Here is a 14646-nt window from a genome sequence, read left to right as displayed (position 1 = left end):
TCTGTTATGTATTATTGTAATTATCAACTTAACTTAGAAAATATTTCATTTTGTAAACGTTTGAGTGTGTCCTTCATAGCAGGATCCTTTTGCTTGTTCCTGGATGGGTCTTTGAAGTAAAATGAAAGCAGGCACATCCATGGACTGATCATAGAATCTACTGTTTTCTATTTCAATTGTTCACTTTAGTCTTGTTTTTTTTTTTTTTTTTTTTTTTTGGTGCTTTTAACTTTAGATCCACACTTTTCTTCTATTATATTTCTATTTACTGGCACTGAAATGACCTAACAGTATCGCAAATGTGACCCAAAAATCGAACTAAACTTTAATATTCCAAAACCTGATGGTCTGGCACCAAATGAATAGCAGGAATAGCTTCTCAAACAGTTGAGAAAGTGTGGGTAAAATAACAACTTTGTCCAACCTTGGGACAAATTGAGAAGCTATTCCTGCAATTCTTAAGAGCCAGCCTGTCAGTTTAGAAATTTTTTGGTATATTTTTTAACCCAGAGAAACTAATGAAAGCTAGATCAGGTTTCAATAGATGCCCTCGTGTCTTGTTTTGAACGAAACAAAGACATTTTTGTCACAGTCTCGTATGTCTTGTACGTGGGGATAGAATGTCTGATTAAAACAGTGTGAAAGGTTGCACACTGGATAGGCTGACCCTACCTACATCCCTCAAGTCGTATGCTTGTCTCAGTTTCTGTATTCCCTTTTCTTCTGACTACAGATCCTATGGTTGAACATCACCAGTTGGCAGTGGCCCAGTCAGGTCTGGCTACCATACCTACTGTACAGGAACAATCCTTGCAGGCTCTTCAACCTCAGGGTGAGTGATGATGGTGCTTGGACCACAAAAAGTCATTTTTATTTCATATGTCAAAAGAAAGATGTCAGTTAAAATATTTGAGATGGTCACGAAGACAGATAGCTGCAGACAAATATATTTTTCACCTTTATTTGGGGAATTCATTCTTTAAAATGATATAAGATACAAAAACATTTATTTAAACGCAGAAAACAAAAACATTTATTTAAACGCAGAAAAAAATAACAACCTAAGATCAACCTGAACTTTATTTCAGACACGACAGTATAAACAATTTGCTTTCTTGTTGAATTTTTCTAATTTAATGAATTGTAGTGTTAAAATTACATTTAATTAAATTTACAAATAACATGCTACAACAGTTTTGTACATATTCCTTAAAATAATGATTGCTGTTCTCATTTTTTTTTTCTTTCAGTCACTTAGCAAAAATACATAGAGTTAAGACAAAGGGAAGTGTAATGTTTTAATAATGTGAACATTTATCCTTACAGCCTTAGCCAACACAGCAGCAGGCCAAACAGTTGTGATCCAGCCAACCAGTATGACACTGCAGGTGCCCATGGTAACACCTTTACCCGTCTCTGCTGCTCCACCTACCATCATACAGCAACCTGGTATGTGAACTTTGAAAATGTTTTATTTTTTAAAATTTTGACTCTTGTTCATGTTGAGAGTTTGTTACTCCCATCAATAAAAGTTTGTCAATGGACCAGCAGGTTAATCAAATTATAAAAGACATCAACTTTGAAATAAGACGCATTTCAAATATGGAATCTTTTCTTCCTGATGATGCCATCAAGAAGGTTTTGACATCATTGATACTATCAATCTTGACTTTTGTAACTCTTTGCACTCTTTGCTAATGAGCCTTCCCAATTATAAAGATGAGCAAACTCCAAAGAGCTCTAATCAGTCCTGGGAAAATCAAAATGCTTCCAGTGAAAGTCTGGATATCATTAAAAATTGCCCATTTTTGTTTGAAGGATCTTTCCCGGCTTATATTAAAGGTTTGATTGCCCCTTCCTCAACCTGTAGATTGCTAAGATCTCTGGATCATATGTTGTTGATCACACCAAGAACCAATCTTAAACGTTTTGGCAAAAGGCCATTTCATAAAACTAACCCAACTGTTTGAAATTCAAAACCTCCACCAGAGCAGTTCATTTCAACGGCGGTGATGGTTTTCCTCGGATCCACGGAAATCCGAGATGTTGGGAGTCAGAGGAGGGAGTTCCTCCTTTACAAAACATTACATTTCCTCTAATCAAATGTACTGGCAGTGAGAGGGTTGATGTCTGGTGGAACATACAGATGCAATTTCCCACTTTCCAGAAGTTAGCCAGAGTATCAACGATAGTTTATCATCTCAATTACTCTAAAAGTGATGGTTAATGCAGTAAAAATCGGGCTTAAAGACAAATGTTCAAAATTTTCCTCCTTTTTCACTTTTTGTCACCATCAGCACTACTTTCAAGTCTTGAGGTTTTCAAGAAGAACCTCAAGACCCATCTTTTCTCAATACTCTTCAACAGTCGTAACGTCACTTCCTTCCTAATGATGCATGGTAACACTGGCTCTAAACTATCGGAACAATGGCGGATGCCTGTATGAAATATTTCTTCGGCGAGAATAAAAGCGTTTCCAGAGGGAAAAAAACACATAAATTTGATCATGTTTTGACTTTTACACATTCTGATCCCAAGGCATATGAAAAGGGAATGAAAAGTTCTAGCCAGAATGAAGAATAAAAAGTAATGATTTTCTTTGTTTAGAACCAAGATGGCCACCGTTGCCGGGCGCGTGACATCAGACTACTGAATCCTATTTACTCTATGTTTTAATCAAGACATTGAGTTTGAGTGAGTGTGCCTCTGTATGTTGACTGCATGTTTACGAAGTGCTCAGAGATTTCGATGGCAGGCGTTATTTAAGAAAAAAAAAGTTATTATTAGTTTTAGTTTTCCATTTGCCTAGTTTTACTGTACTTTGATCATATTCTGTTGTGTCTGATGATAATGCTTTCCAATTAAGTTTATTTTTTTATTGCTTCCATCAGCTCCTTTAGAAATGGTGGGGCAACAGCAGGTGATAATAAATCACCCACAGGCTCCTCCCCAACAAGCTATTGTGCAGCAAGTTGTACCTGCACCAGGGCAGCCCCAGCCCCAGCCTGTCCCACCCCCTGGGTCAGCAGCACCCATGGCACCAACTTTCGCTCCTGTCCAGCAGACAGTTCAGTTGGTATCCCAAGCTCCACCACCATCCATTATTCAGCAACAACCCGCTCCTGCCATGATAGCACAGCCTCCACCTCCTCAGGTCTTTACACCGCAGGTAGGTTCAATTTGAATAATGATGTAAGATTCAGTGATAGATAAAGCAAAAGGAGGAAAATCACAAAATGAAATAAGAAATTTAAAAAAAGAAATGAATGTTCTTCTTGTTACCAGTGCTGATGGTTTTCCTCATCGGCAGAAATCCATGATTTTGTGTCAGAGGAGGAATGTCTTTTTTCTTTCTTGTTCCCTTATCAAATGTTCTGGCTGTGAGAGACTGGATGTGTGCTGGAACAGATTGGTTCAGTTTCACATTATCCAGAAGTTATCAAGAGTATCAATGATAAGTTATCATCTCAATTGCTCTAAAAGTTGGGGTTAGTGCAGTAAGATATGGTTTAAAGGCAATCATTCAAAATTGCCCTACTTTTTAAAATCTTTTTGTCACCATCAGCACTGTATATAGTGTAAGTTTTGGGAGACTGGGTGGGGTTCCCTACCTCCACAGTGGGCAGGGAGGTACTTACCGTGTCTTCTATCCCCTTATATCTGTTTTCCAACTTGCTTTCTGTCTTTGTCTTGGTGTGAGATTGCTCGGTTTTGTCCCGACCCTGGCCGGAGTCCTTGACTTGGAGGGAAACAGTCAAATGCATAGTTATTGTTTTGGGAGATGATATTTTTTTCCTTGTAAATCATCTCTCTGTTATGTGTTATTATATTTGTTATTTTTAATGTATAATGCAAGCATTTGAGTGTATTCCTCTTTGTTGGATTTTGTGCTTGTGTCTGGATGAGACTTATAGGTGATCTCAAACTAGGTGCATTGGTGGTGTGCTCTTGGAATCTACATCTGATCCCTATTTGTTCCCAGTTCCCCTATGTCTTACTTTTTCTTGAGTGCTTTAACTGTAATTCTAGAACTTTTTACTATCCCATTTTCTTCCTTTTTACTGGCGCTGATATGACCTTAATGTGTTGCAAGCGCCATAAAACCCTTAAAAACAAAAGTTTTGGGAGATGATATTTTTGTCTTTGTAAATCATCTCTCTGTTATGTACTATTATATTTATTTTGAATATATAATGTAAGCATTTGAGTGTTCCTCTTAGTGGGGTCCCAGGCTTGTGGCTGGATGAGACTTTTAGGTGATCTCATACTATGCACAATGATAGTATGCTCTTGGAATCTACAACTGTTTCCTATTTGAACCATTCCCCATTGTCTTACTTTTTCTTGTGTTCTTTCAAATAAATGTAAATCTTGAATATTTTTACCATCCCATTTTCTTCCGTTTTACTGGTGCTGAAATGACCTAACTGTGTTGCAAGCAGCGTAAAACCCTTTATAAACAATCAAAAAACATAGTCTAAAGTAGACCTGCCATATTTTGTAGATAGTCAGCAACTGCTTCAATCCCATGATGCATTGTAGAAATATGAATTTACTGCGACTACAAGGGTATCCCCAATGGGTCTAATGACTACTTATTATTTTCCTTCCCCACCCAGCCCAGTCTCAGTATGGCCCCACCACCAAACTCGATCGTCTATACTGTGGCATCCAGTAGTGGGCATGCCTACTACTCGTCTTTACACAAAGACGGGGAAGAAAAGAGACGGTTCAGAGAAGAGAAGGATGATAAAATCCCAGACAATCTGCTGGGCTATCAGGTGAGTCCATTGAAAGTTGAAATTATTTTTGGATGGTGTTTCAGAGCTGCCAACTCTTGCTTTTTTTCCCTCCATGATTCCCTCCCCCCCCCCCCCCCCCCCCCCCCCCAAGGTTTTTAACAAGTCTTCTGAAAAATGTCTTGTAGGATTTTTAAAATCCTGATTTTTGGGAGGAGTTTTACTGTTGGTGTTTTTCATTCTTTGATGATTTAGTGATTCTTCTACTAGTAATATCACTGATCTTTGAGGCGTTTGCATACTTGCCGAATTTTACGAATTGTAGACAAATTTCATGGCCAAATACGAAAATTTATGGAAAAATACGAATTTTTAATTCTTAGTATTACTTAAATAATAATAATAATAATGATAAGAAAAACTACTACTACTACTACTACTACTACGAGGGCTCTTTCAGAAATAACCGAAAAATGCCCATTGCTCAGCAACCAGTGGAGATTTTTTAATTCTGTAAACGACATGATATTCCTTATCTCCTTACGGATATTCCCAGAAATTATGAAGTGCATCATTTTGCACAATGAATTTCTAGACGATTTTAAAGATGGCGGCCCACCTTGAAACTTGGTCAAAGGAGGAAATCAGAGCTGTCATACGTATTTTGATCGCCAAAAGTCTGAATCCTACCGAAATTCATTAAGAACTTCAGAGTGTATATGGTGAGCATGTTATAAGCCGTACACAAGTCTATCACTGGTGTAATTTGTTTGAAGCCGGCCATTCCGACTTGACAGACAGGGAAGGGAGAGGGCGTTCGATAACTGCGACGTCAGAAGACAATGTGAAGCGAGTTGATGAGCTTATTCGTCAAGACAGGAGGTTGAAACTTCATGAAATCGCAAGCAGTCTTGAAATTTCGGAAACTTCTGCCCATAGAATTGTATTTGATGAACTTGGCTACAGAAAAGTCAGCGCAAGATGGGTTCCTAAGCAATTGACAGACAATCATAAAGAACAAAGATTGGACATCTGCAGGGAACTTTTGAGAAGAAGCAAGAGCTCACGCAGGGTTCACGGGCATACTGCCAACGCCGGCGGAGACTTTCTAGGGTACGATGTGACTTTTCTTGACAGCATAGTCACCGGTGATGAGACTTGGTTGCACCATTGCACCCCAGAAACAAAGCAAGATTCGATGACATGGAAACATCCATCCTCACCTGTCGCGAAAAAATTCAAAGTCATGCGGTCGGCAAAGAAAATAATGGGAACTGTTTTCTGGGACAGTCGTGGTGTTATTCTGTTCGAAACCTTACAACCTGGAGAAACAATCAATGCTGCAAGGTACTGCCAAACTCTTGACAAGCTTAGGGAGGCCATTCGCAGAAAGCGCCCAGGGCAGTTGACCAACGGGGTCATTTTGCAACACGACAACGCTACACCCCACACAGCACGAGTGACGCAAGGTTGGCTAGAGAAATATGGATGGAAGATTTTGCCACACCCACCACACAGTCCAGACCTCGCACCATCTGATTATCACCTCTTTGGGCCACTGAAATGTGAGCTGGCAGGAAAGCGCTTTGGTGTCGATGAAGAGCTTGTTGACCATGTGCGGAAATGGCTACAAAACCTTGACGGAAATTTCTTCCGAGAGGGTATCTATTCCATGGTGCGGCGTTGGCAGAAGTGTGTCGACAGACTTGGCTGTTACGTAGAGAAATGAAGGACGAGTCAAGGTATGAATACATGCAAGAATTTTGTTGATAGCATAAAAAACGCGGTTTTTACAGGCATTTTTCGGTTAATTATGAAAGAGCCCTCGTACTACTACTACTACTACTACTACTACTACTACTACTACTACTACTACTACTACTACTACTACTACTACTACTACTACTACTACTACTACCATAATGATAATAATAATAACAATGATAATAATAATAATAATAATAATAATAATAATAATAATAATAATAATAATAATAATAATAATAATAATATTATGGTTGTTGGTACACAATTTCAGAAATTACGAATTTCCTTGTCAAATTCCTAAAAATTGACATAAAAATTACTAAATTTGAAGTTTTCAATTTGGCATGTCTGCTTTTTAAAATTTTGATTATGTCTATTTATATTAGATTTCATTATTAGACTTTCAATTCTTTATATCTCATTATATTAATGATCAAGATCGATATTTACAGCTTTTCTTGAAAAGTTGTTTTTTTTTATTTTTAAAATCGGCAATTTTTATTTCTTATTTAAAAATTTTAAAATTAAAAGTGTTTTTGTTTTTTTTTTAATATTTTTTTTTTTTTGGCTTAGTTCTGAATTTAAAGTAAATATTCTAAATTTTTACTAAAAAGTTCAAGCCTGTTTTACAGGGCATCACGGATTAGTAACTCTTGTGTCCTGTGCCTGTTGGATTGTTATTTGCTTTTACTCTTTGCTTTTGTATCAGAAATGAGTGCCTGTTCAATATTTATGAAAGCTTTAGTGCTTCTTGAGAAACTCCCCTTTGACAGATTCTTCTTAAAAATATCTTTATTAATTCCACTAAAGAATTTTATGTCAAATATTCAAGTAAATATTTTTATGAAATTTAAAAATTAGTTTGAGACCTTGGGTTCAGTCCAAGTTTTGAAGATTTCTTTCCATTGATAAAGTAATAAGTTATATAGGATGGAATTGGAACATTGACATAAAATAAGAGTTTAATCGCTGTACAATTAAGTGATAGTAGGAGATTCTTCATGGGATCAAATCCTCTACATAAGAAATTTATAAAAGAATTGAACGTAAGGTGTTAAAGAGTACTCTTCAGCTGTACTTAATATTAAAGGGCCAGTGAGCCCGAGGATAGATTTGAACTATGGACCACCGGGGTATTAACCCACCAATCGTGCAACTGGTCTCACCGCTTTGGTTAGATTTTCCACCAACTTCACACCATTAGAATTGTAAAAATCTTTCTATTGTTTTTCCAACAGCATGGCCCACCTCATCTGGTCAATCTAGTCCGGTCCAGCCCTCCTCTTCAGCCTCAGCCAGTTCCCCCACCTCCTATGTCCCAAGCCCACCACCTGATACAACAACAGCCTCCCCCGCCCATCCATCAACCACAACAGCATCTCCCCGGGGTGGTCATGAGCCACCACCTCCATCCACCGCCAGGCATGGAGCATCAACAGCAAGCCACTTTCATCCAGCCTGGTCAGCCCATCATGGAAGGGCAACAGCCTCAGCAGCCGCCACAGCAGCAGGGGCTCCCGCCGCCACCTCCCCACCAGTTTGTGTCAATGGCCATGTCCATGGCAGGGCCTCCACCCCCACACTACCACCAATTTCCTCCCCCTATTTCTAGCCCTTCACGCGTGACAGCAGTTTCTCCAAGTCATATTTTTACATCCTCTCCCATTGGAGAAGTCAGGTAAAATAAAAAAAGAACTCTTTTGGATCAATATATGTGTGTGTTCTTTTCATTGCATACATTTTTAAAGCTAATATCAATCTAAAACAAAAGCAATCTCGACATTCTACCTTTTCTTAAGTGCTTTAAACTGTAATTCTAGAACTTTTGACTATTCCATTTTCTTCCTTTTTACTGGCACTGATATGACTTTAATGATGTTGCAAGCGCCGTAAAACCCTTAAAAACAAACAAAACAAAGAATATGCATGCTGATAACACATATTATTATTAAATAAAAAATAAAAAAGGAGATGAGCTCAAATATTTAAATTCCATTCTATTCCATTTTTGTCGTTAGATCTCCGGGTAGAGATGACAAGTGTTTGATGCCACCACCCCCTCCCCCATCTGGTCTTCGATCTCCGTCAGAGGATGGAAACAAGGAATCCAACAAATTTGAAGAATCGAAGGGTAAGCGTAGACTTGAATATGCATAGGCTATGTCGTCTAGTCGTATGACACTCACTTTCGGATCAGAGGTCCAGGGTTTGAGACCTGCTCTGAGGGGTGCATAGTTGGAGTCCTTGGAAAAGGATCTTTACTAATATTCTGTCATGGTACTCAGGTGTAAAATGTGTACCTGGTCGTTAAATTGCTTAGCTAGCTTACTTTGCAGTGTTGTATTGTGGCGAGACCTTTGTTTATTTCAGTCTTCCCTTGAAATAGACCATAAAGGGGGGATTAATAAAGGGATTGTTATTTTATTTTATTTCTTTCTATATTATTCTGAATGAATTTCCCATCTCATACAAATATCTCTAACTCAAAAAAAGAGTCTATTCAATATTTTCAGTTTTCACATTAATTCCTCTAAAAAACAAAAAACACACTCTTTACCACAAATTATACTTTTATATTTACATTTTGAATACATCGCATGTATTAAGATTTGTTTCCTGTAAACAATATGCATACAAGTTCAGGATGTGCATTCATTTTTTTGGTTTTGTTGTTGTTTGGATTGTTGAAAACTAATGCTGGTTAGTAGTAGATTATATTTGTTTGTTTGGTTGTTAGTCTTATATTGCTTTGAGCGGATGGTTTGCCTCAAATGAATTTGCATTTGTGTCTTTTGTTTAGATTTGATCTTGTCACTGAAATGTGAAATGTTTTATTGCAGAATCTCCAGGGAAGCGGAAATCAAATGGATACAATCACGAGCCAGAGAAGAAGAAAATTAAAGGTAAGAAATTAGATTACTATGAAAATTCTGTAGAACTACGAATTTTCAACTCCATTCTGAGAACTTTTTAAAGATATTTAATTCAATAAAACCTCTTGAAAACGAATTTCTGGTGCCAGAGCTAGCCTGCCTATAGAGGAGTAAAAAGCATAATTTTCACATATCATGGACAGGTTGGTGAATTTTAAAGACAGTTATAATGTCTACTGTGCTATTACCCCTGAAAACTATGAATTTTTCATATTTCAAATAGGCAAGTCTGCAGATATAGTATTTCCCAGCAAGTTCTCAGACTTTTTTACTTCCCATTTGTTTATTAAGGGAGGGAGGATCCAGAAGTCAGAAGTCTTACTTTAGATTAACTGCTGTACTCTGGAATCTCTGGTATTTTAAAATTTTGTCGGAAAATTTGTTCTTCAAATATCGATCGATTTACATGAACTTATCTTGGCAAAAACTCTCAAATCGCGACCTTTGTGAATTGTGAAGAATCATTTACTCATTCATTACCACAAGAGTGTCATCTTTTCTCGAGAGTTATTTATTTATATTATTTTTCAAGTGTTGAAAACTTGCAGTGTTCCTCAAGATTTTATGCCAGAATGCCATATATTCTTTCTTCTCAACTGTGTTGTTTATATACTGGATTATAATATGACAGACAATCATATTTTTCAGGTATCCTTAAAAATAAGCAAGATCAAGCGAAGCAAGAGGCGGAGGGGAAAGACAAGAGTGACTCTCATGATGAACAAGAAGAAGTTGATGAAACAAACCAGCATCCTGCCTCTCCACAGTACCAGGGCCAGCCTCTGAGGTATCCGAGTATGCCCTCCGACCCCAACATCCCACCCCAACTCCAAGAGATGGGCATCCTGCACCCCCCACCACCCATCATGGCTAGTCACCCCCATCATATCGTCCAGGCATCCGACCCAAATCTCCCACCTCACGTCCAGCACCAGCACCAAGCCCAACAACCACCACCCCAACACATTCATATTGAACAGGGGCCCCCTCGTCCTGAAGGACCTCCTCCAGGAACCCAAATTATGATAGAGCACCCACTTCCTCCGGGAACCCCCATACACATCGCCCACCATCATCCCCATCATCATCGACCCCCAGGACCTCCCACCTCAATCTCGTTGGAACAGCAACATGCAATGGCTGGTCCCCCTCCCCCGAGACAGATCCTAATTGAACACCAACACCCACACCCTCCTCCAACTCCTCTAGAACAACACCTTCCACAACAACCTCAGCTGCAACACGAGCCTCTCCCCCAACAACCACCGCCACCCCATCCCAGTCAACATCCAGCAGGCATTCCACAACAATTACAAGCTCCTCCTCCTCACCAAGAAGTTATAGAATACGAAGTCCATCCCAATCGACCCCCTCCCCCTCCACCCCAGTTCCAAACATTTGAGCAAATCCCCGTATCCGCTCTATCTCAACCAGATCCTCAACAGACTCTAATACAAGCCGGCCCACCACCACCACCAACTGTCATCATTTCAAGCGCTCAGCATTACATCTCGGCCATCTCATCAGCTCCTCCACCCCAGGTGTCTTTCGCCGTTTCGAACAGTCAGGCACCGGTACCGATCCCGGTCTACAATCAACCCCTTCTACACCAACAACCACCTCCACCAGTACAGCAACAGCAGCAACAACAACCTCCACCACCACAACAGCAGCAACCGCCTCAAATGATAGCAGGACACCCACCACCTGGACCCCCGCCTCCAGCGTTTAGTATCGGGATCCCACCAACATCCTCCGCACACTTCCAGGCCCAATTCGGCCACCCTGTGCAAGGCATTCAAGCCCCTCCTCCAACGCCCGCTATGGCTACCATGCCCATCGCATCACAACCTCAGTTCCATCAACCACAGCCACAGGGCGTTCACTACTGGGCCTCCTAAGTCTACATATCAGGACAGATCTATATGCAGAAACACCAACCCCATTACAAGATCTTGACAGCCTCAAAACTCTGGCCCAATGAATGGAGAGAGCAGAAGGATGATTGTATTTAAGATTTGAACTTTGCAAGAATAAGACAGGACAATGCGCGTGTGGATGTCCCCAAGTATTTTTCCACTTGAGAATAAATACGTCAGTGCATGCATAATCAGTTGGAAGGTGAAAATTTTTTTTTTTTTTTTTCATTTTCTGAAATAATATGATCACCAGAGCATTTTAATCTTTATTTGAAGTAAATCGGGTGATTTTTCATGAAGTTATGGTCAGATGTATGGGAAAGGTATCCAGCAACTTTTCTTAAATGTCATACTTTTTCATCTTGACTTAGCTGTAAAAGATATTTAGAAGTGAAATTAAGCTTTGATATTTCCCGAAGATGTACAAAAAGGGTTGATTTAATCATTTATGACAAGAACTCATTTTTGATAAAAATTGACCTTCTAACCAAAACTTGGCAATATCTCAGTTCAAACGTTTTCACCATCTGACTGATTATGTCATTCACTGTAACAAATGGTAAACCTAACATAAAAAGACTTATTGAATGTTAAATTAAATGGAAAGGACATGTGTATGGCGACCCATGATAACCAAACTAAACCTACCAATCAATGAAAAAAATATAAATTTGCATCATGAAGCTCAGCCTTTGCTTTATTATTTTGCAGTTAATTCTATCTTGATTATCTTAAATTAGAACCATAGATATGGTGGCATTTTATGGATGCCCGGGTGAGGTAAAGAAAAACGGAAAAGAAAACGGGCTGCGTGAACTATGGAAATATAAGAACTATTTTTGTGATTTGTTTTTTATGGACATCAACTGATGTGATGTGCGGACATTGAGTGAATTTTGTTTGAATTTTATTAAATGAAATGAGTTGTATGTTTATGTTTTCTTGAATGCTTTTCTGACTAAAGCAGACTTTTTAGTCTGACATTGTTGTTATTATTATTATTATTATTATTATTATTATTATTATTATTATTATTATTATTATTATTATTATTATTATTATTTTTATTTTTATTATTATTATTATTTCTTCGTAAATGTGTTGTGTGTCTGATCTCTTTTACTTATAGATGCGTTGCATTCATTGGTAAAAAGTTGTAAAAAGAATGGTGAATTTTCTTTCTCCCAAAGTTGATTGCAAAGTCAAATGTATAGATCTCGCCATTTCATCAAGTGCATTTCTTATATTTTGTGATTTTAAAATTAATTTAATTTTGTTTTTTTTTTTGCTCAAAATAATCAGGCAAAACTATTGAAATTTTATTTTTTTTGTCGAATGGGATTTGACTGACAGAATGAATGATGAGTTTGTAAAAAATCTTTTTTTTTGTTTTTACAAATTTAAGGCTTTAAAAGGCTCTTCTACGTATTTGTTATTTAAAAATTTATTAAAGAAATGATTATGCCATGGAAATTAATATGGCGGAAAACAGACAAGATCTGAAATTATCTACTTTGACAGGCCCATTTTTGTCAATTTCCATCTTTTATCTACAAATAAGTGTCATATATCATTTTAAAGCTTGAAATATGAGGATTCAGAATTTGTAAAAGTTATGAGCAGGAGACGATTATGTAACTTTAAAAAGTAGGTCAATCAACGGTGACCCCGGTTTACAGGGAAAGGCAAAATGAAAAGAAATTTTAACAATCTGACGTGACAAATGACTCAAAATACATGTACACAGGTCCAATTGTTTCAAATAAATAACAAACAGAATATCTTTTGTATTTTGTATTGAAACTAACTTTATTATACAACAAGGGGGATAATTACATGAGACATAAGGAAAAAAATTTTTTTGTAATATTTTAAACTTTCATTTCAACTTTGAAAAAAAAATGGGTCCTTGTTTTCAATTGTATTGACAAGACGGGTGACAACAACCCAGGAATAGATGTCTGGAGGGTCCTTTTTTACCAATCACACACTCTGCTCTGCACATACGCATAATAAATTGTACCGCTATTCCTTGGAGAACTGCACAGTGAAACTCCCTCTCCTCCAGTACCTGGTATAAAAGCAATATATAAAGACATAGTTGATGACAAGAGCACTACTTTAAGCATATTTGATTTCCACTGCTTTAAATATATTTGATTACTCTGTTGAGAAAATAAGGCTTATAATTGCGCATAAGAAAGGCGTTCTTAAGAACAACTACTCACACTTACAGCTTTTGTTTGCTACATCACAGAGGTTCAAGTGTAAGGATATGAAATAATTTAGCATATGAATCTAATAAAGCGATATATATATATAAATAAGTCTATAATCGCATTACAAATTTTTTTCTAGAACATTTTGGCAAGTCGTACAGAATTTTTTCCTTTCAACATGTAATTCATTACATAGGTGCTATTACGGATTTTATCCCTATCGGTTAGCAAACTCACAGTTCTGGAGTAAAATCTCTCAAGCCTGTGTATCTAGTATTGTAGCTAATCAAAATTTTCATACTGGATAAAATTCTTTTAGATCAGATGTCCAGATCCCATCGCTGCATCCTCCTGGAAAGCAGAGTGAATGTTGTGGTGACACAAAAAATATGAGAAAGAGAGCGAATCAATATATTTAATATAAATTGTTTACAAATTCAATTGATTAGCAATTTGTGTTCTTAAACAGCTAGAAATGTTCAGATTTGTACTTACATTGAAATATTCAGCATAGGGTACCAAAGTTTACATTTATGAACTGTATACTCATCACCAATGTCCAAGTTTACACATTTCAGAATTCCAGGTGCCCATGCAGATGGTGCCCACGCAGGTGACACCAAATTTTATTTTGCTCAAAAAAACTTTTTCTAAAATTTCAAGTCAAAAATCAAAGTTTAAAACACAAAACCAGAGCAAGATTAATGTCTCCAATCAATTTTCAAACACTTTCTTTCATAATTAATAATTAAATAGGATATTGAAATTTGGTGCATGGGCAGAAAATCGAAGACACGAAATCGCCCATACCTGATTATTCACTCTAAAAACTAAAAATGTTAATTTTTTATTTTTTGTTAATTTTACAAGTTTCCTGGACCTAATTTTAGTCACTTGAACAAATTTGTAGTTAAACATTTCAAAGATTGCCTGATATATAGAATTAAGTTTCCTTTGTCACATCGGAGACACGAAAATAACGCGATTACATCATATGCAGGAAATAACTTATAAACAAAGACGGAGATAATTTTTAAAATTTTTAAATCATACAAATTGTAGTTAATAC

The 14646-nt window shown here is 37.3% G+C and overlaps 1 protein-coding gene across 1 annotated transcript in view; it reads left to right on the top strand.

Annotated features, from left to right (window-relative positions):
* The window catches only part of LOC144964472 (uncharacterized), a 29584-nt gene extending 17297 nt beyond the window's left edge, over window positions 1-12287 (top strand). The window contains exons 11-18 of the mRNA XM_078898816.1: window positions 734-832; window positions 1327-1449; window positions 2892-3169; window positions 4620-4781; window positions 7745-8184; window positions 8525-8637; window positions 9347-9409; window positions 10088-12287. Coding sequence (XP_078754942.1) covers window positions 734-832; window positions 1327-1449; window positions 2892-3169; window positions 4620-4781; window positions 7745-8184; window positions 8525-8637; window positions 9347-9409; window positions 10088-11340 — 2531 coding nt within the window. The 3' untranslated portion in view covers window positions 11341-12287. The remainder of the gene's footprint in view (window positions 1-733; window positions 833-1326; window positions 1450-2891; window positions 3170-4619; window positions 4782-7744; window positions 8185-8524; window positions 8638-9346; window positions 9410-10087) is intronic.
* The last annotated feature ends 2359 nt before the right edge of the window (window positions 12288-14646 follow it).

This window comes from Berghia stephanieae, chromosome 2 (assembly GCF_034508935.2).
Source record: "Berghia stephanieae isolate SIO BIC M18660-M18661 chromosome 2, UCSD_Bste_1.3, whole genome shotgun sequence".
NCBI lineage: Eukaryota > Metazoa > Mollusca > Gastropoda > Nudibranchia > Aeolidiidae > Berghia > Berghia stephanieae.
This window is presented reverse-complemented; position numbering and strand designations above follow the sequence as displayed.